Raw genomic sequence first — 27,245 nt, forward strand, 5'->3', positions numbered from 1 at the left:
GGCAGCATTCAAATTAAAAACAAAACGACATGAAACTGTGGAACTCCCTGCCACAGGAAGCAGCGATAGCCACCGCCATGGAAAGCTTTAAAAGAAGATTAAACAAATTATTAAAGGAGGACCAGGCTATTGGTGGCTGCAAGCCATGAGAGAGAGGCTACGCTTTGCCTGTACAGTCAGAAGCAGTCGTACTTTAATTTTGCTGTTTAATTTAATTTTGCTGGAAAGCACAGAAGAGGGTAGGGTGTTCCCCACAAACATCTGGGTGCCTGTTTCTCCATGCCTAGAAAAGCTTTACCTGTTGCGTTGCTGCCAGGAGGTTAGAAAGGGAGTTACCCTAATTGCTTTGGGGATCCTTGGATATTGTTTGAACCATATTGACGCTCTACTAGTGCCTGGATTTTGCAGGCAGAGTGTGCCAGGTTTAATCGTGGTGTCTCTGTTTTTAAAAAAGCTATTGGGTGGGAGGGAAAGGGGGGAACCCTTCCCAAGACTCTGGGGCTCCACTGCCAGGCAGAGGAAACACTTGTGGGTTGCGCATACCAACGCTCAAGAGTCAGAGGCTGGAATTTGAGTAAACAGTCGGGGAAAACATACCTCCATGGGGGCTGACTCGCCTGAGCAGGGGAGAAGGTGGCCAGATGTTCCCCCGACTTCACATTGAGGAAGTCAATTAAAACTTGCCTAAACCATGACTTTTGCTTTCCAGGAGTTGATCTACAAGGAGTTCTTCTCCCAAGGAGATCTGGTATGTAAGAAAACTCTCATGAGACAACGCACATACATTCCCCCCCCCCCCGGCAATAAGCCCCTTGCCCAAATCCTTGCTGACCCTTACCAGGCCTGGCAGAGCTAGGAATGGTGGTGGGGAGGTCTTCCTCGTAGAAAGAACATCGGGTGCCCTGGGGGAAAAAATCAGATTTCCCAGGGGTTGCCCGGGATGCCGCTAAACATCATCCAAACCGTCAAGGAGAGAGGGAGAGTGTGCCGAGGAAAAGACCTTCCCTGCTCCCACATCTCCTGCTGCTGCAGATCCTAGATGGGTCAATGAGAGGGAAAGAATTAGATGGCAATCTGAACCAGGAGAGAACTCTTGGGTCCTCCTGCACGTCTCTCCCGCTGGGAGGCTTTCTGAGTTACAAAGGTTTGAATTCCAAACCAGGCAATCCGGAGGCTTGGATATACCCCTCTGTTTATAGAGAGCCGGCGTGGTGTAGTGGTTAAGAGTGGTGGACTCGTAATCTGGTGAACCGGGTTCGCTTCCCCGCTCCTCCACATGCAGCTGCTGGGTGACCTTGGGCTAGTCCCACTTCTCTGAAGTCTCTCAGCCCCACTCACCTCACAGAGTGTTTGTTGTGGGGGAGGAAGGGAAAGGAGAATGTCAGCCGCTTTGAGACTCCTTCGGGTAGTGATAAAGCGGGATATCAAATCCAAACGATTCTTCTTCTTCTTCTTCTCATGGCAAAAGCAAACTCTTGATGCAACACTGGATGGCCAGTGGCGGAGCTTCATGCTCCGGCACCGGGGGCTGGGCTGGCGCGCGTCCCGGGGGCAGGGCGCACCACCTGATGCGCTTTCTGGGGGTGTGGCGCACCACCTGAAGGGGCGTGGCACACTTTCTGGGGGCGTGGTGCGCGTTCTGGGGGCAGGGACAGCTGCGATGGCACCCAGCAGGATCGCGCTGCCCGGGCCGGCACACTCCCATCGCCCCCCCTCATCCTACGCGCCTGTGGATGATGACAGATCTTTCTCTGCCTCTGAGCTTGTATTGGTTCCAGGAAGTTTAGCTTTTGGGGTTTTACAAACTTCTCAGAGACCTTTGGTTACAGAGCAAGTAGGTACAGCCTTAGGTTTTCCATAGACCGTGAAATTAGAGACACTTTGAGATGATGCTTGTCTGCAGCGTTTTTGGAAGACTGTGTTGCTGAGCCAGGGCTCTCTTCGCCTTAGACCAGGCATCCCCAGACTTCGGCCCTCCAGATGTTTTGGACTACAATTCCCATCATCCCTGACCACTGGTCCTGTTAGCTAGGGATCATGGGAGTTGTAGGCCAAAACATCTGGAGGGCCGCAGTTTGGGGGTGCCTGCCTTAGACAAACTTCCCCCTGGATTGGGATTCGTCTGAATTTAGAATCATAGAATCCTAGAGTTGGAAGAGACCACAAGGGCCATCCAGTCCAACCCCCTGCCAAGCAGGAAACACCACCAAAGCATTATTGACATATGCCCGTCAAGTCTCTGCTTAAAGACCTCCAAAGAAGGAGACTCCACCACACTCCTTGGCAGCAAATTCCACTGCTGAACAGCTCTTACTGTCAGGAAGTTCTTCCTAATGTTTAGGTGGAATCTTCTTTCTTGAAGTTTGAATCCATTGCTCCGTGTCCGCTTCTCTGGAGCAGCAGAAAACAATCTTTCTCCCTCCTCCATATGACATCTTTTCATATATTTGAACATGGCTATCATATCACCCCTTGACCTTCTCTTCTCCAGGCTAAACATACCCAGCTCCCTAAGCCATTCCTCATAAGGCATCGTTTCCAGGCCTTTGACCATTTTGGTTGCCCTCTTCTGGACACGTTCCAGCTTGTCAGTATCCTTCTTGAACTGTGGTGCCCAGAACTGGACACAGTACTCCGGGCACCACAGTTCAAGAAGGATACTGACAAGCTGGAACGTGTCCAGATGAGGGCAATTTAGTAAAGCACACCCAGACCAGGGGCATTTGATGAGTTAGGGTCTCAACTTATCCATGCTCGCAAGAGTGTTCCTGCATTGCAGCATCATGTGGAAACATTGCAATGATGCCTCCACATTTAAAAACAACTGGGAATTATCTCTGGCTCTGGGCTGGATTTGGAAAGATCGGAGAGTCAGAGAATTCTAGAGTTGGGTGGGACCTCAGGGGTCATCTAGCCCAACCCCCTGCAACGCAGGAATCATGGCTAATGCATCCCGGACAGATGGACATCCAAGCTCTGCTTGAAAAGGAGACTTCATGATCTTCCAAGGGAGTCCGTTGATTCTTCCGTGGTGCAATAAAGGGGAGCCTTTTGCCATCCAGTTGTAGCTGGACTACAACTTCCATTCTGGCCGGGGCTGGTGGGTGCCAGGATTCAACCATCGGAGGGCAGTAGGCTCTCCGCTCCTCCCCGAGAGTGTGGAATGTCAGGGGGTCTCAATCCTCAGCTCTCTGGGCTCACAGGGAAGTCAGCTGTGGCTTGTCGACTTGAACAACCCGATTTCTCTGCAGGAGAAAGCCATGGGCAACCGGCCGATGGAGATGATGGACCGGGAGAAAGCTTACATCCCCGAGTTGCAGATCAGCTTCATGGAGCACATTGCCATGCCCATCTACAAGTGAGTGCTTGTGGGGCGAGCGAGGATGGTGGAGGGAGGGGGCCTGCAATCTAGAGTAAAGCACTGTCTCGCCAGAGTGGTGCATGCTCTGGTTATCTCCCGCTTGGACTACAGTGGTACCTCAGTTTAAGTACACAGTTGGTTCCGGAAGTCTGTACTTAACCTGAAGCAAACTTTCCCATTGAAAGTAATGGAAAGTGGATCAATCCATTCCAGACAGGTCCACGGAGTACTTAAACTGAAAATACTCAAACCGAGGTATGACTGTACTGCAATGTGCTGTACGTGGGGCTACCTTTGAAGGTGGCTCAGAAACTGCAACTAATCCAGAATGCGGCAGCTAGACTGGTGACTGGGAGCGGCCGCCGAGACCCCATAACACCGGTCTTGAAAAACCTACATTGGCTCCCAGTACGTTTCCCAGCATCATAATAATAATAATAATAATAATAATAATAATAATAATAATAATAATAATAATTTATTTATACCCCGCCCATCTGGCTGGGTCTCCCCAGCCACTCTGGGCGGCTTCCAACAGAAAAATAAAACACAGTAATCTATTAAACATTAAAAGCCTCCCTGAACAGGGCTGCCTTCAGATGTCTTCTAAAAGTCTGGTAATTGTTTTCCTTTTTGACATCTGGTGGGAGGGTGTTCCACAGGGCAGGTGCCACTACTGAGAAGGCCCTCTGCCTAGTTCCCTGCAACTTGGCTTCTCGCAACGAGGGAACTGCCAGAAGGCCCTCAGAGCTGGACCTCAGTGTCCGGGCTGAACGATGGGTGTGGAGATGCTCCTTCAGGTCTACTGGGCTCCTGGTCTCGGTGGCTACCCTCTGCCTCCACACTTGGTGGCAGCGAGGCTTCGGGAATTTCAGCAAGCAGCAGACATTGGTGGCATATGCAGAATTGGCAAGTTTAACCAGTAAAATTTGAACCCGCGATGAGGCAGGATTCAAGGAGAATTGGAGGAAGCTCATCGATCACCTGAAAAACCATTGTAAACACATTACAACACAAGTGGCTTTAGAGCAGGCATCCCCAAACTTCGGCCCTCCAGATGTTTTGGACTACAATTCCCATCATCCCTGACCCCCTCGTCCTGTTAGTTAGGTATCATGGGAATTGTAGGCCAAAACATCTGGAGGGCTGCAGTTTGGGGGTGCCTGCTTTAGAGTGAGAGCAGCAGCAAAGTATATATTTGAAAATACTGTGGGGAAGAAAAAGTGGAGAATAATTATAATAAGCAGCATGATTTGGAAAGTTATGGAAACCATGGCACGATGACGGGGAAGTCCGAAGTTAAGTGATTATAAATTGGAAACTGTTGTAACTTCCCCCTGAAATATATAAATAAAAAGTGAGGAGGAGGAGGTGGAGGAGGGCCAGGAATTGGTTAAGTTGCAGGAAGCAAAGGGCAGGAATAAACGGGCAGTTCTCCATAGGGAAGAAGGGAGTGGAGTCCCCAAGGACCAGTATTGGGACCAGTGCTTCTCAACTGGTTAGGAGAGAGCAGAGAAGTGGCAAAGTTTGCTGATGGCACTAAATTGTTCTGGATCGGTAAAACGAAAAGGAGGTTGCGAGCGTGGCTCGGGTGCACCGCAGGCCCTGCGGTAAGTGCCGCCTGGCATTTTGTCACCCCCCCCTCAGTGGTGACACCTGGGTCGAACCGCCCCACCACACACCCCTTCCTCCGCCCCCTGCATAGTTGCAGGTAGCAGCTGTTCTGAATACCATTTGCAGGAAAGCGCAGGAGGGGAGAGGGCTCTCGAGCTCAGATCCTGCTTGCTGGTTTCCCACAGGCATCTATGAGAAGAGGATGCTGGACTCAATGGGCCACTGGCCTGATCCTGCAGGCTCCCTTTAGGTCCTTCCGCACATCAGCTCGTAGCTACGACTCCAGAGTGTTCATTCGTTGACATGGATGATGTTCGACCTTCTGTGTCTCTCTTTCTCCCCCCCGCCCCGCCCCAGGGTGCTCAACGACCTCTTCCCCAAGTCGGCCGAGCTGTACGAGAGGGTGGCCAGCAACCGGGAGCACTGGATGAAGGTGTCACACAAGTTCACCATCCGCGGCCTCCCCAGCAACAACTCCCTGGACTTTCTGGACGAGGAGTACGACCTGCAAACGATGGGCGAGAACAACGGCCTCAAGATGAACGGCTGCCTGGACTCGGAAGACGGCCACATGGAGGCAGAATGACGCCCCGAGGCACCTCCCCGCTTTGGGAGGAATCCGGACACACACAAGTGCAACTTTGCAACCCTTTTCCCCTTCCGGGAAACCAACGGGGCTGATTTTTGGAAACAAAAAAAAGGGGGGTTTCTTCTTATTTATATATACAATGTGCTCTCCCCGCTGCGGGCATCTCCTTCCATTGCCACCCCCTCCCTCTCCCCACTCTCCATGCTCTCTTCTGTCAGACACCTACACCTCACCCCACCCCGCAACACCTTGCAGACCGGCTTGCAGTCCTCCATGAGGACTAGGAAGCTGCCAGCTTGCTGTCGTTTCTAAGCTTCCTCGCGCAGTTGAGTGAGATGAATGCACGGCGCCCCCCCCCCCCGCCCCACAGCACCCAACCCACTTGACTCACCCGCTCGCCGTCAGCATCTGGGTCAGGCAAAGTCATCTTTTGTTAGCCTGGTGAGATGTGTGTGTTCCCCAGCTCTGGGTAGCAGAGTCGTTTAGGGCTTTAAATGCTAAATGTGATCAGCAACAGGTAAAACTGCCCCGGGCAGAATGTGGCCCACCTCACCCCCTCTTCCTATACCCAGAAATGCCATTCCTTCTCCATAGTCAGGCCTGAGGGCTGTTTCATATGGAACTACTGTCTTGTGCCACTGGTCCAACACACTCAGTGATGCCCACACTGGCTGGCAGATGCCAGGGATTGAACCTGGCACAGAGACTTGCCACCCGCTGCCAAAGGAGACTCATAGAATTGCAGGGTTGGATGAGACCTTGAGGACCATCTAGTCCAGAGTTTTCCAAATTTGGGTCTCGCATCTTTTTTTGGACTACAACTCCCATCATGCTGTATCGTTTTTATAATGCTGTATTGTTTTAATATTCAATTGGGAGCCGCCCAGAGTGGCTGGGGAGACTCAGCCAGATGGGCGGGGTATAAATAATAAATTATTATTATTATTATATCATCCCTAGCTAAGCAGGACCAGTGGTCAGGGATGATGGGAACTGTAGTCCGAAAACAGCTGGAGATCCACGTTTGGGAAACCCCGTTCTGGCCCAATCCTAGGCTTGAAAGGACACCTTTCTCTTTCGATATTCTGAACCGAACCAGCCAGGTCTGGAGTCGAAGGAGATCCACCCACCCCTTTAGCAAATCGTGGTTCACGTAGTTCAGGCTTCTAGCTTCTTCTCCCTCTTCTTTTGAAACACCATGTTCTTGTTCCTGGCATAGACCTTCAGGTTGCTAAGCCATTTGGAGTACAGGGTCCAGGCAGTCGAGTCGGCGATGGGCTGCCTTCTCTTCCACCCTAGACCATAGCTGCCAAGTACCCCGTTTCCCCCGGGAAAGCCCCGTTTTTACTTACCTTTTCCCGGTGGTCCCCCATATCACTTCGTCTCCCATTTTTCTCCGTTATTTTCTCCTGCTGGCGGCCATGTTTTTTCTTTCCGATTTGCCCTTCTATGGGCACCAAAAATGGCCGCCGCCGGCTTCAAAAGTCGCATCTACACTTGTCCGGAAGTGCATAGGCGCGACTTCCGGTGTCGGCGGCAGCCAATTTTGGTGCCCATAGATGGGCGGAGCGACACCGGAAGTTGCGTCAACGCACTTCCGGTCATGCGTAGAAGCGACTTTCGAAGCCGGCGGTGGCCATTTTTGGTGCCCATAGAAGGGCAAAGCGACACCGGAAGTTACGTTGACGCAACTTCCGGTATCACACGGCTGCCGGTCCCGGATTCCGCAGTCCGGGACTTGGAAGGTAAGCCCTGGACAGCTCTCGAAATAATTCGGAGTTCTGAGGTTAATTCCTCAGGCCTCCTCTTGATCCCCGGAAAGGTATTGCTGTTCCTCGATTGGGTCCGGAACAGGCCCTGAATTACCACGACGCCGTGGGAGCAGTCGTGGGGGTCCCGTTGACAATTTGATGTCTTTATGGACTGGGCTGCAGGTATTTGTGGGGCAGGATATCAGCAGGTTATGGGGAAAGCAAGAGTTTGCTGGAGAATACAAAGTTCAGACCTGGAGGTCAGCGCAGGAAACTTGCTACTTAAGCAGGTGCATAAAGACAAAGCCATGTATAGTTTGATGAAATGCAGTCTGCCTTACGCAGAGTCACCATCCGTCTACGTTACCTTTGCATTCCATGCCATAGCAAATCACGCCATCCAAACCCAGGATCTTGGTTAAGGATGGGAGAGCCTGACAATTTCAGCTTCTCTTAATTTCTCATTTCCCCCAATCTTAAATTCCCCGCATTTTCACATCAGTCTGCAATATCGTCCTCATGAAAAGCCATCGCCATTTCAGCGCAGATTCCCCCACCCCCGTGTGAATATTTTTGTACGCGGTTTTGCCTAACGTGCACTTTTGTAAATTGTTTTCACCAATATACACACTTTGAAGCACACGCCGCCTGAGCGTGGGGATCTTTGTACGCAACGCTTGGCTGGAGAGCGGGATCTGCAAAAATCAAAGAAGTGCAGATTTCGAAAGGCATCTGTGCTTCAGTTTATGTATTGCTTCAGAAACTGTAAGTTAAGTAGATTCACCTTGAAATGTGAACTGAATTTCTCCCTCACCCCTACTCATCCATAACCACGATCTGTAGCCAAGGTTTGACCTATGGTTATAGGTTGTGGTTAAGGTGGAGAGAGCTAAATTATTGTCCCAGCTTCAGATGACACACTAAGCCAAACGCAAAAAGCAACTGGTGTTCAGAAACATCACTGCTTCTAACCTTGGAGGCAGAGCACATCCATCGAGGCTAATAGTCATTGATAGCTGTCCAATCCACAAATTTGTCCAATCCTCTTTTAAAGCCTGTGGCAGGGAGTTCCATAGATTAACTATCCAACACCCAAATATGGCTGGGACTTCTGGGTTGAGGAATGTCAGGCTCAAAGAAGGGGTGCGATTTCATAGGATCATAGAACTGTGAAGTCAGGAGGGAACCCCAGGGTCATCTAGTCCAACCCCCTCCAAAGCAGGAATTTCAACTGGATCGTACATGACAGGTGGCCCTCCAACCTCTGCTTAAAAACCTCCAAAGAAGGAGATGGCCACCAGCTCTTGTGGGAGACAGTTCCACTGTCAAACAGCTCTTGTCATCAGAAAGTTCTTCCTGATGTTGAGTCGGACTCTCCTTTCTTACAACTTGAAGCCATGGGTTCGAGTTCTACCCTCCAGAGCAAGAGAAAACAAACTTTCTCCATCTTCCATGCGGCAGCCCTTGAGATATTTGAAGATGGCTGTCCTATCTCCCCTCAGTCTCCTCTGTTCCAGGCTAAACATACCCAGCTCCTTCAACCATTCCTCATAAGGCTTGGTTTCCAGACCCTTGGTCATCTTGGTTGCCCTCCTCTGCCCACCTTCCAACTTGTCAACATCCTTCTTCAATTGTGGTGCCCAGAATTGGACACAGGACTCCAGGTGTGGTCTGTCAAGGCAGAATAGAGTGGGACTATTCCTTTCCTTGACCTGGACACTAGACTTCCGTCAATGCAGCCTAGAATAGCATCAACAGAACCGACAGCGCTCTCCTCCTCCATGGATTTGTCTGATCCTCTTTTAAAGCCATCTAGGTTAGTGGTCATCACTGCCTCCTGTGGCAGGGAGTTCCATAGTTTTAACTACCCAGCACCCAAGTATGGCTGGGACTTCTGGGTTGAAGGAGGCCAGGATAAAAGAAGAAGGGGTGTGATTTGCATGCCTGACGCTGCTGAAGGCCTTTTGTGCTCACTAAATTGCCATTTCGAAAGCCACTTGGCAGAGAATCTCAGGGCGAGGAGCAAAGCCAGAAAGGCATGATGCAGCAGTGCTAAGGCAGCGCGATTCCCACCCTCTTCCCCTCTTAAAAGGGATGGGCAGAGGGATGTCTCCTTGCTTCAGTCTCCACTCTGGACCAAAACACAAGAACAATGTGGTGAATAGCTGGAAATGCTAGCTGTAGGGTGCCGCTCCTGAAAAGTTGTTTAAGAACCTAAGAGGGACCTGCTGGACCATCTTAGTCCAGCATCCTTTTCTCACAGTGGCCAGCCAGGTCCCTGCGGGCAGGATTCGAACTCAAGAGCAATTCCCTTCCCTCCTGCATTTGCCAGCAGCCGGTGGCTGCGCAAGTGCCAAAAGCACATGGGTGGGTTCCCTTCAAAAGACCAGATTTTTTAAAACCAGGTCTCCGCTGAAACAGGCCTTGCTTGGGGCAAGTTTTGTGGGCGCTGAAAACCACCTCGCCTCCCCTGCTTTCTTTGCATTAGTTCCAAATGTTGGCACTTCTCCAAACCACCTCCCTTCTCCCTGTGCCCCCCCCCCCCCCGCCTGCTGGCAACAGGCGTTTGCAAAGAAAGTCACATGGCTTACCTGGGCCATGGAGGTTCGATCGCAGTGTGGGAATATGAGGCTGGGAACCAACCACCTCGAGGGCAAAGAAAGGGAACATGGCACAGAGAAGGAGCATCAGCCGGGAGCATAAATGAGCACCGGCGGAGTTTTTTTTTTATCTGCGTCATAGAATTTGTCTAGTTGGAAGGGCCCCCTAATGCTCATCTAGTCCTACCCCCCGCAAAGCAGGAACGAGCTACTTTCAAATGAGCTGTTTTCGAAAAGGGTTATCAAAGTTAGAGAGTTATGAAAAAGTGGGGTCTCCTTCTCCTTCGCTGGAAGAAGAGAAAGCCCCCTTTTCCATATCCATCATCTTTGAAACTCTGGGCATTCTGAATCACAGGATTGTTGAGCTGGATGGGACCCCAAGGGGCCACGTAGTCCAACCTCCTGCAATGCAGGAATGTCAAAGTTCACATTCTCAATCGGATATTTGAGCTCCGTCCATTGACAACGTCATCTTTGCATGCTCAAGCATTAATGTGCTACGCCAGCCTTTGCCCGCCAGGAGTTTGGGACTACAAAGACCATCATCCTCAGCAATCACCTCTGCGCTGGCAGGGGATGATGGACGTTGTAGTACATTTGCAATGTGGCTCATGCGAATCTGAGATTTCCCGGCTCTCTGCACCGGCTGGTTCCCATCATCACTGCCAGTTTCTATCTTTGGGAAAAAACGGGTCTTTTTCAGTATCAGTCCTCTCTCACTCACTCAACCGACAACGCAAGGGCTCCCAAGAACCGTTCAAGTGTTACACCTTTATTACAAAATAAAAATAATAAAAATAGCAGTCCTCTGCCCCTCCCTGCCTCCCCGCGAGTGACAGGAGTGTCTGTGCGAATCCTGCTTCATAGTTGTCCTGTATTTAAGAACAACAACACAAAGAGGAACATCGAGGTGTCCTGTGTGACACTGGTGTTTGCCCATTGCGGCCATATCCTTACTGGTTTTAACGTGGGTGGGTGTGTTGTCACGTGTGTGTGTGTGTGTGTGTGTGTGTGTGTGTGTGTGTGTGTGTGTATCTGCAGATATATATATACAGTATATATCCCAACATGTAGATACTGTTTGAGAGAGTCAGGTCAGCAAGGATATTCTCTTTGCGTGGGGTGGGGGGGAGCGTTAAAAAATATTTCCAATTTGCTTTCCTGTCTTTTCTTAATGATAGTTGATTCATTCTGGGATTTTTTTTGGGGGGGGAGGGGCTGGGCTGCCTCCTTTTCCTCCCCTTAATAGGTGTGATGGGGCAAAAATGAGGATTCTCTTTTCCTAATAAATTTCATATGCAGATCTCTAGAGTCTCTGGTTCTTATTTCTTTATTCATTCGTTGCATTCGTGCCTCGCCCTTTTTCTCCAAGGAGCTCAAGTTAATGCACACAGACCTCCCACCCTCCTGATTTAATCCCTACATCAACTCTGCCAGGTAGGTCAAACTGAGAGGCAGCGACCGGTCGAAGACCAAACAGCAAGCTTCCAACCCAAATGGGGGATTTGAACCCTGGTCTGTGGTTAAACCACTGAGCCTAGGGCTTGCTGATCAGAAGGTCGGCGGTTCGAATCCCTGTGACGGGGTGAGCTCCCGTTGCTTGGTCCCAGCTCCTGCCAACCTAGCAGTTCGAAAGCACATCAAAATGCAAGTAGATAAATAGGAACCGCTACAGTGGGAAGGTAAACGATGTTTCCATGTGCTGCTCTGGTTTGCCAGAAGCGGCTTTGTCATGCTGGCCACATGACCCGGAAGCTATACGCCGGCTCCCTTGGCCAATAATGCGAGATGAGCGCGCAACCCCAGAGTCAGTCACGACTGGACCTAATGGTTAGGGGTCCCTTTACCTTTACCTCCCAGGTCATAATCTGGCACTCTAATCACTACACCACACAGGGTGTGTGTGTGTTTTACAGTGCAAGGGGAAAGTGATGAGTGTAGTTTTTCATTTTATTATCCCATGCAGCAGGAAGGTCCCCCGGTTACAGCGGGTGGAGGTGTGGGTGGGTGGCCAGGATTACGACGAACTGACATGAAGGCCCACTTCTCTTGGGGCTTGGAAGAATCCGCTTTCATTCCACAGTGGTCCCTTGGTTGCGTGTCGAGGTGCCAAGACTTCCCACCAATAACTCACACTTCATACAGAATTTAAGTTTAAGGTTTTTGGCATTAATTTTGGCCACAACTTTATTTAAATACAACCGATGTGAGTTGTTGCTTAGGCATTGGTTTCCCATGCCATCTGTCCCCCGCCTGGGACAGATCTGGCTCCCCTAGCGTACTGGGGAAGCCAGGATAGGTAAGCAGCCTCTGAGAGAGGCCGGGGCAGGGCCACCATGCCCTATGACCTCTCCCCCAGATGCTCCCCGAGGCTCATGCGCGGTCCTAGCCCCTACCAGGGGTACAGACAAACATGTGGAGCCCCAGGATTCCTTTAACGGAATACCCCTAAAGGCAGCAGCAATTTTGAGGGGCAGGCCCAGCCAAATCCGTACCCGTTCACCATCCAATTTGAACCAATGCCTAACCGCCAACCTTACAAGTTGTGACATTTTGCTATGTAGTAGGCAAAAACTTGCCACTTGGCTGATTGGCTGGTGTGGTTTTTGCCTGTTGTTGTTGTTGTTTAGTCGTTTAGTCGTGTCCGACTCTTCGTGACCCCATGGACCTGGCGTGCTCTGGTCCATGGGGTCACGAAGAGTCGGACACGACTAAACGACTAAACAACAACAACAACAGGCAAAAACCACACCAGCCAATCAGCCAAGTGGCAAGATTCCTACTAGGCACCCGCATCAATACGGACGACCCCATGACAGGCACAGCAACGTCATGCGCAAACAAAAAACCCTAAATATAGGGAGGGAGGGAGGGAGGGAGATCCGTTGCAAGCACCAAAAGCGAAAGCTGCTTGCCCCAGTATATATAGGCTGTGGCTATCAATCAAATACAGTGGTACCTCAGTTTATGAACACAATTGGTTCCGGAAGTCTGTTCATAAACTGAAGCGTTCATAAACTGAAGCGAACTTTCCCATTGAAAGTAATGGAAAGTGGATTAATCTGTTCCAGACGGGTCCGTGGAGTACTCAACCTGAAGCGTACTTAACCCGAAGCATGGGTGTAATTGGTTCCGGAAGTCTGTTCATAAACTGAAGTGTTCATAAACTGAAGCGAACTTTCCCATTGAAAGTAATGGAAAGTGAATTAATCCGTTCCAGATGGGTCCGCGGCGTTCGTAAACCGAAAATTCGTAAACCGAGGTGGAGGGAGGAAAAACACAGGGGTCAGACTAAGTCCAACCCAAAGGCCAGGAAGAACAGCTCTGTCTTGCAGGCCCTGCAGAAAGATGACAAATCCCGCAGGGCCCTGGTCTCCTGTGAAAGAACGTTCCACCAAGTTGGGGCCAATACTGAAAAGGCCCTGGCCCTAGTAGAGGCCAATCTAGCCACCTTATGGCTCGGGATCTCCAGTACAGGGGGGGGGAGGAGGGAGGGGGGGTGAATTGGCTTTCACCTTTTGTCTCAAATTCAACAGCTGAACCTCTAGCAACTAGACCATTGACACCATGTGAAAGATTGTTTCTGAACATTAAAAACACTATCTTGGTATAAAATACTCACTGATCTAGCGACTGGGCAATGCTCCGCCGTTAAACAAAACTAAGGAAAGGACTTGGGAATAGAAATTGCGGAAGCAGATTGGAACACGCTATCAGGAACTAAGGGGAGTGGTGAGAACCCTTGCCTTACGAACGCCCCGTGTTTGGAAAGTGGGACCTGGTGGTACATGTGGGGGTGATTAGGGAGGCAGGAGAAGATATATTATTTAATGATATCCTTCCTAACTTGCGCTAGCAAGTTCCATATCCTAGCAGAGTTCCAAACACCCCACTTTTTTTTAAATTACGCAGCGATCATATTCACCTGGCGTGCAAAACGTCCCCTAACATGTCCACTGTAGGAATGTTGTACTTGACTGCTATAGTTTTTACACCCCACAGTACGCACAGGGCGGGGCTTGACGCTGATTGGCAGCTGTTGGCCGCCAGAGGGTTGGGTTGGGGCGGGAGCGTGGGCTGGTTGGCAGGCAGGAGTCCCAAGAGCCTTACAGCCCAAGCGGCCGGCGGCGGCTTCAAGGGGCGGTCCCTGGGACCAGAGGCGGGGCTTGTGGGGGTTGATTGACGGCGGAGCGTTTGGAATCGGAACCGAGTGACAGTTGGAGCTCTGGGGAGGGGCCCGTTGCCGGGAGACGCCCGAGGGCGGCAAAAGCCGCTGGAGGCCGGGAATGTGGCCCCCTTTGCCTCGCCCAGGGCAGGGCATGTCGGTCCCGGGGGTGCTGCCCCTGCTCCTTCTCCTCCTCGGCCCAGGTGGGTAAAAGGGGGGGCATTCAAGGGGGAGACCCTCCCCTCCAGATGTGGCCCCCAGAGGGGCAAGGAGCTCCAGAGGTCCATACATGACAGAGCTCAGGTCCCCAAATCCGGTTTGTTTGTTTGTCTGTCTGCTGCCCTATGTATTGCATTTATATACCGGTATGCCACCTTTTTCCTCCCCAAGGAGCTCTCCATTTAATCCCCACATCAACCCTGAGAGGTGGGCTAGGCAGATAGGCCTAAATATGATCCCCCTTAATAAATGGATCGACAATATGCTGATACTTGCAGCTTATGTCTTTAATGTCTGACCTTTTATTATTATTATTTTATATTTTGCGGGAGTGGGTAGGAAAACAAAGCCAGAACGTTGGGGTATAAACAAATTATAAAATAATAATAATTATTATTATTATTATTATTTGACTGCTTACAGGGGTAGACTTTGCTCGGATAAATATGACAATATTTGGAATCAGTTGATACAAAATGCAGTAGGCTATGAATATTTACATACGCATTAGGATAATATCAAATTTATAAAAGAATGTATAGGTTAGGGTATTTTTCATATGTAGTCATTTTTTCCCCTACACATTTTTTGTGCCATTTTATCTTTCTTCTCTTTTCTTTGTATCACTTTACATCTTTAAAACTGAACCCTTTTCAATAAAATATTAATATCAAAAAAAAGGGAAAGGGAAAGGGAAAAAAGGCTAGTTTGAGAGGCAGTGTCTGGCCCCCTACGTCACACCCAGAGAATTTCATGACGGCCAAGTGGGAAGATTTGAACCCTGGTCTCTCAGGTCCCAGCCCAACATTTTAAACCGCCACACCACTGCTACCATGTGTTGGCTCTGGAGCAGATAAAATAACAAACCCAAGAGTATCTCTGAGCATCTACAGAGCGCCTCCCGCAATGGAATAGCTGACTTTTTGCAGACCCCTGGGATTAAGAGGGAGAACATCCGGAGGAATCCAGCAACCCAGAAGAATATCGGTGTGTGTGTGTGTGTGTGTGCGCGCGCGCGCGCGCGCGTGCGATTTCCATGCACACAGGTTGTGGTTAAAAAGGATCCAGTGGAGGATCCAGTTGAGCCTATGGTCCAAGGGAGACGCTAAGCACTTCTTAGCAAAATCTCCCACTGATTTTTTACCCCCCAGATCTTTTCAGATTTCTTGGGGTTCATTTCTCCCTGAAGTCTTGGGAACCCCAGCATCAGGACCGGATTTAGGTTTAATGAGGCCCTAAGCTACTGAAGGTAAAGGGGCCCTTTCTATGTCCAGCTGTCCTTTGTCAGCAACAAATGGTCGCTGTTTTTTAGGTTGAATATATGGTAATTTATGGACCTAATAGGTATCTAAAGCCATTTGCACAGGTTGCCATGCAGCCAGTCCATGCAAAATGCAGGCACCCTATATATAGAAATGGGCAAACCAGGGATATTTTAGGGAGCAGGATAGCACCCTACACAACACAAAACACTGTGGCTGTCTGTAGGTTTTATTTTATTTGTTTTTCATCTTATATTTTGGAAATGTACATCCAGGTTGTTGTTTTCCTTTAATTTTTTGGGGGGCCCCCAAGAGAGTGGGGCCCTAAGCAATAGCTTGTTTAGCTTATATGTAAATCTGGCACTGCCCAGGGTGCCAGAAAGCAGAAAATCATAGGATGTGCATCACCATTTATATCATTCAGTAATTTGATTATTTTCCCATCTTCCTTTAATGAGCTGTTGATGTGGACTTCTGCATCCTCTCTACGGATGAGCAGCTAAGAGTGTTAGCTCCGTTGAAAACAGCGGGCATTACTTCTGTGTAACTCTGCAGAGGATTTGTCTCGCGTTGCATGGTTACTTGTGAGTAGGGATGGAGGAAGAGTTTGATTCAGTGAGCCTTTGAAGTCAAATCTACCAAATTCATACCTTCCGAAGCAGTAAGCGAACCAAAACACAGCTCTCCTTCGAAACTCGTCCTAGATCAGATTTTGCAATTCAGTTCTCCAAACACCTGTTTACAAAAAAAGGTGTATATTCAGAGAAAGTGTACAAAAATAAAAATATAGGTGACGGACAAAAAAAATGCATTATAGGAGGAGTAGCTTGCAAAAAGGGATATGCCAGTCAAAAATGTGTTTATTGGGAGAAATTCACTGTAAACCGCTGTTGTTTTTTGTTGCTGTTGTTTTTTAAGTGAATTGCCACAAAATGTGAAAAACTGTATTTAGGATTGCAAATTGAGAAAGCTGGACAAGTCCTTCCATCCCTACTTAGCAGTAAGACCCTACTTAGCTGGTAGAATTTCAGCTTTTAATGTTTAACAGACCATTGTATTTTAATATTTTGATGGAAGCTGCCCAGAGTGGCTGGGGAAACCCAGCCAGATGGGCGGGGTATAAATAAATTATTATTGTTATTGTTATTATATACTTTAAAGCAAGGGTTATATAATTAAGAAATAGGGATCAGCTGGTCCAGAGCTCTCGGCCAATCGGGAAGGGGTTCTGAGCAATTTCCAGCATCATCTGCCTCTCTGACTCCGAAGGCAGTGTGCTTGTGGCAAGTCTCTGAGCACACTTTTTGCCCTTTGAAAAACTGCTTTTCTTCCCAGGACTTATGGAAGCTTCTAAATACCTTTACTCCGAAGTGGTGATCCCACAAATGCTCGATCCGAAATCCAGCATCTCCACTAAGGTAATTTTGCCGCTGGAGGCAAGGGTGGCCACCGACTTGAATGGCTTTAAAGGGGGATTAGGCAGATTCACACGGGAGGGGAGGGCTACCGAGGGCTACTAGCCGCTATGGCTACGCTCCGCCTCCACACTTTGAGCCCCTGGTTAGTCTGAGGTGGAAAGCAGGACCAGCAGGTGTGATTTGTGGGAAACCCCGCACCCAACACCAGCTCACTGCTGCTCACTGCAAGTCAGGGATGAGGTAGGGTACCAGTAGAGTTGTGGGCATACAGCCCAGCCCCTTGTATTGGGAGGTTGGCTCCATCCCTTGTGGGCAGGGCCAGATTTAGGTTTGATGAGGCCCTAAGCTACTGAAGGTAATGAATGGGGCCCTTTCTATGTCCAGCTGTCCTTTGTCAACAACAAATGGCCATTGTTTTTTTGTGCTGAATATATGCTATGTGGTAATTGATGGACCTAATAGGTATCTCAAGCCATTTGCCCATGTTGCCATGTATCCAGCTGTTTTGGACTACAAGTCCCATCGCTGGTCCTGATAGCTAGGGATGATGGGAGTTGTAGTCCAAAAACAGCTGGAGACCCAAGTTTGGGAACCCATGGTCTCAGCAGCCTCAGATACATGCAGTAACATTTATGCCTCTCTAATGAGAAGCCCAAACACCCGCCATCGGTGCACAAGCTGAGGCCCTTTCTATGTCCAGCTGTCCTTTGTCAACAACAAATGGTCGCTTTTTTGTGTTGAATATATATTGTTGTTTAGTCGTTTAGTCGTGTCCGACTCTTCGTGACCCCATGGACCAGAGCACGCCAGGCACTCCTGTCTTGCACTGCCTCCCGCAGTTTGGTCAACCTCATGTTCATAGCTTCGAGAACACTGTCCAACCATCTTGTCCTCTGACGTCCCCTTCTCCTAGTGCCCTCAATCTTTCCCAACATCAGGGTCTTTTCCAGGGAGTCTTCTCTTCTCATGAGGTGGCCAAAGTATTGGAGCCTCAGCTTCAGGATCTGTCCTTCCAGTGAGCACTCAGGGCTGATTTCCTTCAGAATGGATAGGTTTGATCTTCTTGCAGTCCATGGGACTCTCAAGAGTCTCCTCCGGCACCATAATTCAAAATCATCCATTCTTCAGTGATCAGCCTTCTTTATCGTCCAGCTCTCACTTCCATACATCACTACTGGGAAAACCATAGCTTGAACTATACGGACCTTCATTGGCAAGGTGATGTGTTGAATATATATGCTGGATGGTAATTTATGGACCTAATAGGTATCTCAAGCCATTTGCACATGTTGCCCTGCAACCAGTCCATGCAGAATGTAGGCACCCTATATATAGAAAGGAGCAAACCAGTGATATTTTAGGGAGCAGGATAGCAGGCGGGGCCCATGACTTACATACATCATAGGAGCCTACGCAACACAAAACACTGTGGCTGTCTGTAGGTTTCATTTTATTTGTTTTTTAATCTTATATTTTGGAAATGTACACCCAGGTTTTTTCCCTTTAAATTTTTTGGGGTTCCCCAAGAGTGTGGGGCCCTAAGCTAGAGCTTGTTTAGCATAACTGTCAAGTTCTCCCCCTTTTTAAGGGAATTTCCCTTATGCTGAATAGGCTTCCTCACGAGAAAAGGGAAAACTTGACAGCTGTGTGTTTAGCTTATACGTAAATCCAGCACTCCCCCCGATAGGACCCTGCGCTGCCCTCCAGACTGCAGTTCCTGGCAGCAGCAGAGGACAAACCCAAAAGGAGGCTTTTATTTTGTGATCTAAAAAGCATTCAATATTGTGTACTGGACCAACCAACCAATGCCCTGCTTCTAGATGCTAAGGCATGGGTGGGCAACCTAAGGCCCGGGGTCCAGATGCGGCCCAATCGCCTTCTAAATCCGGCCCGCAGACAGTCCAGGAATCAGCGTGTTTTTACATGAGTAGAATGCGTGCTTTTACTTAAAATGCATCTCTGGGTTATTTGTGGGGCATAGGAATTTGTTCCTATATTTTTTCAAAATATAGCCTGGCCCCACACAAGGTCTGAGGGATAGTGGACCGGCCCCCTGCTGAAAAAGTTTGCTGACCCCTGGGCTAAGGCAGTGTTTCTCAACCTTTTTTGGGCCACGGCACAGTTGTTCCGTGAAAAAAATCACAAGGCACACCACCATTAAAAAAGTTAAAAAAATTAACTCTGTGCCGCCCTATATTATAATTATGACTGTAAGAAATACTTGCCAAATATTGCTTTCCGGCGGGTCATCGGTGTATATTGGCGGCCGCCAGGCACATGACAATGCAAATCGCCCTTCTCGTCGCCGCACGTCGCGGCACACCAGCCAGCGTCTCGCGGCACACTAGTGTGCCGCGGAACAGCGGTTGAGAAACGCTGGGCTAAGGCTTCATCAGTTGTTAACCGCAGTAGTTCTAAATATGGACTGTAGGGGGCGATATCACACAATGCCCAGATGGGGGAGGAATGCATAACATTCCCAATATTAATAACATTCCCAATATCTTCAATAAAAACCCCTTAAAGAAAGAAAGAAAGACAAGCCTCAATCCAAAGTGAAGAACGGCTTTTGAGTGTGTATTACTGCTTCTGCTTCTTTTTAAGACTAAGAGAGGGAGCTGGAAAATAGTAGCAATACTATTATGAAAGTATACAGAACAGACTCATTATATCCGCAGTTAAATTGTCTCTGGTTTTAACTATATATATACATATATATTTTTTCATTTGAATCCTTTAGAGAGAAGTGTCTTATATAATTAGAATTGAAGGATCTGACAGAACTATTCACCTCCGACAGAAGTAAGTGGTTGCTTTTTTTCATCGTGAAATGTCAATAGGAACATTCTGCTTGGAATGACAGGCAGAAGTGGCCAATAATCAGAAATCGTTTGCTGAGTCTAGACGCGGCATTTTGCAAGTCCATCCTGCGTTTCTAATGCAAGCTTTCTATTTGCAGATTCTTTATATTTCGAAATATGCCTGTTTACTCCTTTAATCAAGAAGGAAAACGTCTAACGCAGAACCCGTATATCCAGGTTCATTTTATTCATGTTTTTAGAAGGGCAAAGATGACATTAAACATGGATTATTTTAATATATATATAGAGAGAGATTGAATATCTGGAATCTGGGGCCCAAGTCGTTTCCACTGGCCCCACCTAGCAGTTCAAAAGCACATCAAAGTGCAAAGTAGATAAATAGGGACCGCTCCGGCGGGAAGGTAAACAGCGTTTCCGTGCGCTGCTCTGGTTCACCAGAAGAAGCTTTGTCATGCTGGCCACATGACCCGGAAGCTGTCTGCGGACAAACGCCGGCTCCCTCGGCCTATAGAGCGAGATGAGCGCTGCAACCCCAGAATCAGACACGACTGGACCTGATGGTCAGGGGCCCCTTTGCCTTTTATTCTATTATTGTTGTTGTTGTTGTTGTTGTTGTTGTTGTTGTTGTTAGATTTATACCCCGTCCATCTGACTGGATTGCCCCAGCCATTCTAGACAGGTTTCAACCTATATTAAAACATAATACAACACTAAACATTATATAAAAAAAACTTCCCTATGCAGGGCTGCCTTCAGATGTCTTCTAGAGGTCGTAGAGTTACTTATCTCCTTGGTTCGGGGGTCATAGAACTCCATACACACACACACACACATCAACATTTTGATGAAAATAGGGACGTCCCAAGGAAAAGCGGGCAATTCCGGGATCAATTCAGAAACTGGGACGGCTTCTGTAAATCCAGGACTGTCACTGGAAAATAGGGACACTTGGAGGGTCTGCTCTTGCCCTCAGTTTGTCTTGGGCAGTATTTAAGAGCAGGTGCCCATATCCAGTGAGAGAATGACATGCACATCTGGGATTTGTGGGGCTTTTAAGCCTCCTGCTGACACCTTCTTGCAATCATAGCCCCAGCTGGATAATGGTCCCTACTCCTGAGTATCTGAGAAGAGAAGCACACAATGATCCATTGCATCTAGGGTTGCCAGACTCAAGAGAGGACAGGAATTCTGTGCCTTTAATTGCCCTGCTCTCTTTTGAGTCTGGAAACCTTAAAGAGAAACCAGCAGACCCTTTGCTTGGAAATTAAACAAAGGAAAGGGTCTGCTGGTTTTTCTTAAGGTTTCCAGGCTCAAAAGAGAGCAGGGCAATTAAAGGCACACAGGAGTCCTGTCCTCTATTGAGTCTGGCAACCCTAATTGCATCTCCTCCTGCTTTCAAACAATATTGCCAGAGATCAGTGTGGGGACTTTGTGAATACAAGCAGCTCCCTGCTCCTCATTGCTGCTGTTGGAGCAGGAACAAGTGTCTTAGGAACCGTCTAATGAAAATGAAAACGAAAAATAATCCCGTCACCTCAGGTTCTTGCCGTCTCTGCCCTCTGACTTCAGCCCCGTGCAGTTCAGTTCCTTGGCCATAAATCCCACCCGTTGAATTAAGTTTGTAGGTTGGTTACGAACCACAAAGTGTGTCGACTAGCCAAGATTCCTGTCCTTGAGCCCTGAGTGGCTCCTTTGGGTGGAAGGAACCTTGGTTCTGTTCTGACCCGTTCCGAAGTGCTGTTTTTGAACCTTGCAGGTCGACTGCTATTACGATGGATATGTTGAAGCCTTGCCAGACTCCAGTGTCATCCTGTCTACCTGCCGTGGGCTTTGGTAATGTCCAGCACCCCGAGGCGTTGAAAATATTGCGGCTGATCTGGGGGTTAGGATAAAGGAGGCGTTTGGCAAATCTTCAGGCCCAGGCCTGTAGGACTCGTAACCCAGCAGACCCTCATCAGATGCTCACAACTGTGTTTTTTCTTCACCGCTCCCTAGGCAGGACAAAACCAAGGGGTTAATCGTGCTGCGTAGGCTGCAAAACAGGGCCTTTAGCACGGGAGATCACAAAATCTGACCTCTCTCTCTTGCATGCACAAAAACACACACACACCTCCCGATGGTTTGTGATTGTGACCTTTTGGCTGCCCTCACCTGGTTTAGCCGGCCCAGGGCCAGATTTTGGTTTGATGAGGCCCTAAGCTCCTGAAGGTAATGGGGCCCTTTCTATGTCCAGCTGTCCTTTGTTAACAACAAATGGTCGCTGCTTTTTGTGCTGAATATATGCTATGTGGTAATTGATGGACATAATAGGTATCTCAAGCCATTTGCCCATGTTGCCATGTTGCCATGTATCCAGCTGTTTTGGACTACAAATCCCATCGCTGGTCCTGATAGCTAGGGATGATGGGAGTTGTAGTCCAAAAACAGCTGGAGACCCAAGTTTGGGAACCCATGGTCTCAGCAGCCTCAGATACATGCAGTAACATTTATGCCTCTCTAATGAGAAGCCCAAACACCCGCCGTCGGTGCACAAGCTGAGGCCCTTTCTATGTCCAGCTGTCCTTTGTCAACAACAAATGGTCACTGTTTATTGTGCTGAATATATGCTATGTGGTAATTTATGGACCTAATAGGTATCTCAAGCCATTTGCCCATGTTGCCATGCAACCAGTCCATGCAGAATGTAGGCACCCTATATATAGAAAGGAGCAAACCAGGGATATTTGGGCGAGCAGGCAAGGCCCATGACTTACATCATTGGAGCCTACACGGTTGCTGTATGTAGGTTTTATTTTATTGGTTTTTTTTTATCTTAAATGTACATCCAGTTGTTTTTTTCCTTTAATTTTCTGGGGGGCCCTCAAGAGAGTGGGACTATATCTTGTTTATCATTCACGTAAATCCGGCACTGATCCGGCCAGTCAAAGCTGCTCCCAGGATTGTGGCGGCTGTCTCATGCTGACGTGCAGGAGCCAGAGGTGAGAGCTGAGAGCAGGATGGGGCCCAAAGGTGGACAAACTATCCCAGTGCCTGGAAACCCTGGAATCTCATAGAATCATAGAGTTGGAAGAGACCACAAGGGCCATCCAGTCCAACCTTTGGAACAAGGGCGTACGAAGTGGGGGGTGGAGGGGGCAGTCCGCCCCAGGTGCCACTCTAGGGGGGGTGACAAGATGGCCCCTGCCTCCCCCCCCAGCTGTAGAGCACGGCGACCGTATGGGCTGCCGCACATGCACACTCCATACGGGATGCCGCACATGCACACTCCATACGGGATGCCGTACATGCACAGTCCGTACGGGATGCCGCTCGCACAGCAGCCTGTGTGGTCACTGTGCAAGCGGCAGTCCGTACACCCGAGTGCGAGGGGCGGCCCATACAGAGTGCACATGTGCGGCATCCTGTACAGAGTGCGCATGCGCAGGATACCGGACATGTGCACTCTGTACAGGCTGCCCCGCCCCAGGTGCCAGAGAGGTTTCCTCCGCCACTGCTTTGGGACTTGTTTTTGAGGTGGGAACCAAAACTCCCACATACAGTTTCAGCCTGCCAACAAACCTGTATCTTTTTTTCTGTCTCGTGTCTCATTTAATGTTGTTCTTTTACACAGACTGACCAGACTTTTATTATGTATCCCATTTTTATTCATTGTTGCATTTCTATCCTACGCCTTTCCTCCAGGGAGCTCAAGGTCTCGCAAAAGCTTCTCCCTTATCCATTTTATGCATTGCATGAAGTACAATAATAATAAATAATAATAATAATAATAAAAATAAGCTATTATAATTATTATTATTGGATTCCTTGTACAGTCGTACCTTGGAAGTCGAACAGAATCCGTTCCGGAAGTCCGTTTGACTTCCAAAACATTCGAAAACCAAATCACGGCTTCTGATTGGCTGTAGGAAGCTCCTGCAGCCAATCGAAAGCTGCAGAAGCCCCGTCAGATATTCTAGTTCCAAAAGAACATTCGCAAACCGGAACAATCACTTCCGGAGTTTGCAGCGTTCGGGAACCAAAACATCCGAGTTCCAGGGCGCTCGGGATCTAAGGTACAACTGTATAGCTTGCCAAACTGCCCCCAATTATCCTTTTGTTTTGCTTTTCAGGGGACATATACAGATTGGACAATTGCAGTATGAGATACATCCTTTCGAGGGTTCCTCTACGCACCAACACTTTCTCTACCGCATGGCCCCAGAGCAGCAGGAGCCATGCAGAGGGATTCCTGACCCCGAGAAGGAACTGCCAAGGCACAAGATACAATTTACTCCAGCCACAGCGTCCCTCGAGGAGAAGGTAAGCTTTTGTCCACTAAACCTGAGGAATCAGTGGAAACTCTATACCCCAGGGGTGTGGTGGTGGTGGGGTCCATGTTCTAAGGCAGCGTTTCCCAAACTTGAGTATCCAGCTGTTTTGGACTACAAATCCCATCGCTGGCCCTGATAGCTAGGGATGATGGGAGTTGTAGTCCAAAAACAGCTGGAGACCCACGTTTGGGAACCCATGGTCTAAGCCAGGGGTTTCCAAAATGCGGCCCAATCACCTTCTAAATCCGGCCCGCAAACGGTACAGGAATCAGCATGTTTTTACATGAGAAGAAGAAGAAGAAGAAGAAGAAGAAGAAGAAGAAGAAGAAGAAGAAGAAGAAGAAGAAGAAGAAGAAGAAGAAGAAGAAGAAGAAGAAGAAGAAGAAGAAGAAGAATTTGGATTTGATATCCCGCTTTATCACTACCCTAAGGAGACTCAAAGCGGCTAACATTCTCCTTTCCCTTCCTCCCCCACAACAAACACTCTGTGAGGTGGGTGGGGCTGAGAGACTTCAGAGAAGTGTGACTAGCCCAAGGTCACCCAGCAGCTGCATGTGGAGGAGCGGGGATGCGAACCCGGTTCCCCAGATTACGAGTCTACCGCTCTTAACCACTACACCACACTGTGTCCTTTTATTTAAAATGCATCTCTGGGTTATTTGTGAGGCCTGCCTGGTGTTTTTACATGAGTAGAATGTGTGCTTTTATTTAAAATGCATCTGTGGGTTATTTGTGGGGTATAGGAATTCGTTCATTTTTTTTTCCAAAAATATAGCCCGCCCGCCCGCCCGCCCCCCCAAGGTCTGAGGGACAGTGGACTGGCCCCCTGCTGAAAAAGTTTGCTGACCCCTGGTCTAAGCAGCCTCCGATACCGTACATGCAGTAACATTTAGGCCTCTCTAATGAGAAGCCCAAACACCCGCCGTTGGTGCACGAGTCGAGGCCCTTTCTATGTCCAGCTGTCCTTTGCCAACAAAAATGGTCGCTGTTTTTTGTGTTGAATATATGGTATGTGATCATTTATGGACCTAATTGGTATCTCAAGCCATTTGCACATGTTGCCATGCAAGCAGTCCCTGCAGAATGGAGGCACCCTATATATAGAAATGAGCAAAGCAGTGATATTTTAGTGAGCAGGCGAGGCCATTACTTACACCATAGGAGCCTACACAACACAAAACACGGTTGCTGTAGGTAGGTTTTATTTTTTATCTTACTATTTTAGAAATGTACATCCAGGTTTTTTTTCCTTTAATTTTTTTGGGGGCCCCCAAGAGAGTGGGGCCCTAAGCTAGAGCTTGTTTAGCTTACATGTAAATCCAGCACTCTGCACGGTGCGTCTATTGCACGTGATCCTGGGTAATCGATGCTGGTGGTCAAAATGGTTATTTCTGTGGATATTCCTCCCGCACTGAAAACCAACATTACTTAAGCAAGGTGTTCCTCCATAAAAAAACTGAGCTTCCATGCCTCCTTGCGCATAATGAGTTTCCAACTCATTATATATCATTTCCCAAAATTATTTTACTATTTTACATTTCCACCACATATGATAAAAGGTGCCTTCTTTTTCCTTACATTTCCAGCACACATTTGACCTCGTTTTATACATTTTTGCTCATTCACTAGGAGTTAAATACCAGCAGTACATCCTTGTCATATAATTTTCTTTCAACGTGTAACACACTGTGAATTTTAAATCCCAATTCCATAACTTCTCCCATGCTGTAAGTTGTATACAACAAGTCTCTCGCCCAGTGTATCATTACTCTTTCCTGATGAACTTGACTGGGGTGGACCCAACATTAGATCCATCAGATTTGCTGGCTGCATCTTCCGCTTCCAGCCCAATGGAGGGCCTGCGGAAGTGGTACAATGTCTGCAGCTCTACATTGCTTTGATTGCCCCCCCCCCAACAAACCCTGAGCTGTGTACATTTCATTTCAGACAGAGTTTCCGGGAGCTGATGCGCCATCCAGATACCTAGAGTATTTTGCTGTTTGCGACAATTCCATCGTAAGTGGCGATAACCTGTATTCTCTGCCTGTAAGATTTATGCATGTCTGCCTGCCTGCTCAGCGGCTTCCTTGCAGTGCTTAAATCCATGCAACATCATAGGCTTAAGAAAGAGAGATACCAGCTTTCAGATTAGAGGACAAGCAATTCTCCTCACTGATTAAAGGTCAGTGACTGTTAGGTCCAGTCGCGGACGACTCTGGGGTTGCATGCTTATCTCGCTCTATTGGCCGAGGGAGCCGGCATTTGTTCGCAGACAGCATCCGGGTCACGTGGCCAGCGTGACTAAGCCGCTTCTGGCGAACCAGAGCGGCACACGGAAATGCCGTTTACCTTCCCGCCGGAGTGGTACCTATTTATCTACTTGCACTTTGACGTGCTTTCGAACTGCTAGGTTGGCAGGAGCTGGGACCGAACAACAGGTGCTCACTCCGTCGCAGGGATTCGAACTGCCGACCTTCCGATCGGCAAGCCCTAGGCTCAGTGGTTTAGACCCACAGTGCCACCTGCCTCCCCCTCCTCACTGATGAGCAGATTGCAAAAGTTAATATAGATGAAGAGAGCCTTGTTACTTATCCTGACAGTGGAATTTTATCAAAAGACAGCACCTTCCTCGGATGCCTTGTGGCGTGGCACGTTTTGGCAGTCTTCAATAGCATTTAAAGATAAAACGCAATAGAATGACTGCTCCCCACATCAAACGTGGGGTGCCTTTTGCACGGCCCCTGCAGTACAGCCTGGATTTGCACCCCCCTCCCAGGCTGGACACCTGGGGGTGGCCGCCTACCTCTGCCAGTTACCCAATCCCAGCTGGGGGAGGCATTGCCAGGAGAGAGTTGGCCAGGTAAGGGGAGGAGGGATCGACCTGCCCACACAATAGTGGGTGGAACTTACCTGGGAGTTCCCAGTCAGCTCCAGAGCTTCTCCCACCCTGCCCTCCCTCAATTAAGGCTTCTTTCGCAGATCAATCTCTTCTTCACGGGTATGCTGCTACATTATGGTCGCTGTTGAAGGGCCGGAAAGGAATTTTCCTGCACTGGCAGGTTTTGCCTTCCCCGTAGCAAAACGTCACAACTTTGGCGGTTTCAAGCCTTGGGCGGAATCCTTTAGTTTGATGT

General features: G+C 48.7%; 2 protein-coding genes across 3 annotated transcripts in view; both read left to right on the forward strand.

Moving 5' to 3' along the window:
- Positions 1-11,218, forward strand: part of PDE2A (phosphodiesterase 2A) — a 256,545-nt gene extending 245,327 nt beyond the window's left edge. For both annotated transcript variants that reach the window (XM_060273988.2, XM_060273990.2), the window contains exons 28-30: positions 710-748; positions 3,252-3,358; positions 5,333-11,218. In XM_060273988.2, the coding sequence (XP_060129971.2) occupies positions 710-748; positions 3,252-3,358; positions 5,333-5,561 (375 nt within the window). In that variant the 3' untranslated portion in view covers positions 5,562-11,218. The remainder of the gene's footprint in view (positions 1-709; positions 749-3,251; positions 3,359-5,332) is intronic.
- Positions 11,219-14,201: 2,983 nt separating this feature from the next.
- Positions 14,202-27,245, forward strand: part of LOC118085082 (disintegrin and metalloproteinase domain-containing protein 21-like) — a 48,003-nt gene continuing 34,959 nt past the window's right edge. The window contains exons 1-7 of the mRNA XM_088668503.1: positions 14,202-14,283; positions 16,897-16,979; positions 19,720-19,781; positions 19,939-20,017; positions 21,558-21,634; positions 23,911-24,100; positions 26,059-26,127. Coding sequence (XP_088524629.1) covers positions 14,202-14,283; positions 16,897-16,979; positions 19,720-19,781; positions 19,939-20,017; positions 21,558-21,634; positions 23,911-24,100; positions 26,059-26,127 — 642 coding nt within the window. The remainder of the gene's footprint in view (positions 14,284-16,896; positions 16,980-19,719; positions 19,782-19,938; positions 20,018-21,557; positions 21,635-23,910; positions 24,101-26,058; positions 26,128-27,245) is intronic.

The sequence above is a fragment of the Zootoca vivipara genome, chromosome 4 (assembly GCF_965207765.1).
Source record: "Zootoca vivipara chromosome 4, rZooViv2.hap1.1, whole genome shotgun sequence".
Lineage (NCBI taxonomy): Eukaryota > Metazoa > Chordata > Lepidosauria > Squamata > Lacertidae > Zootoca > Zootoca vivipara.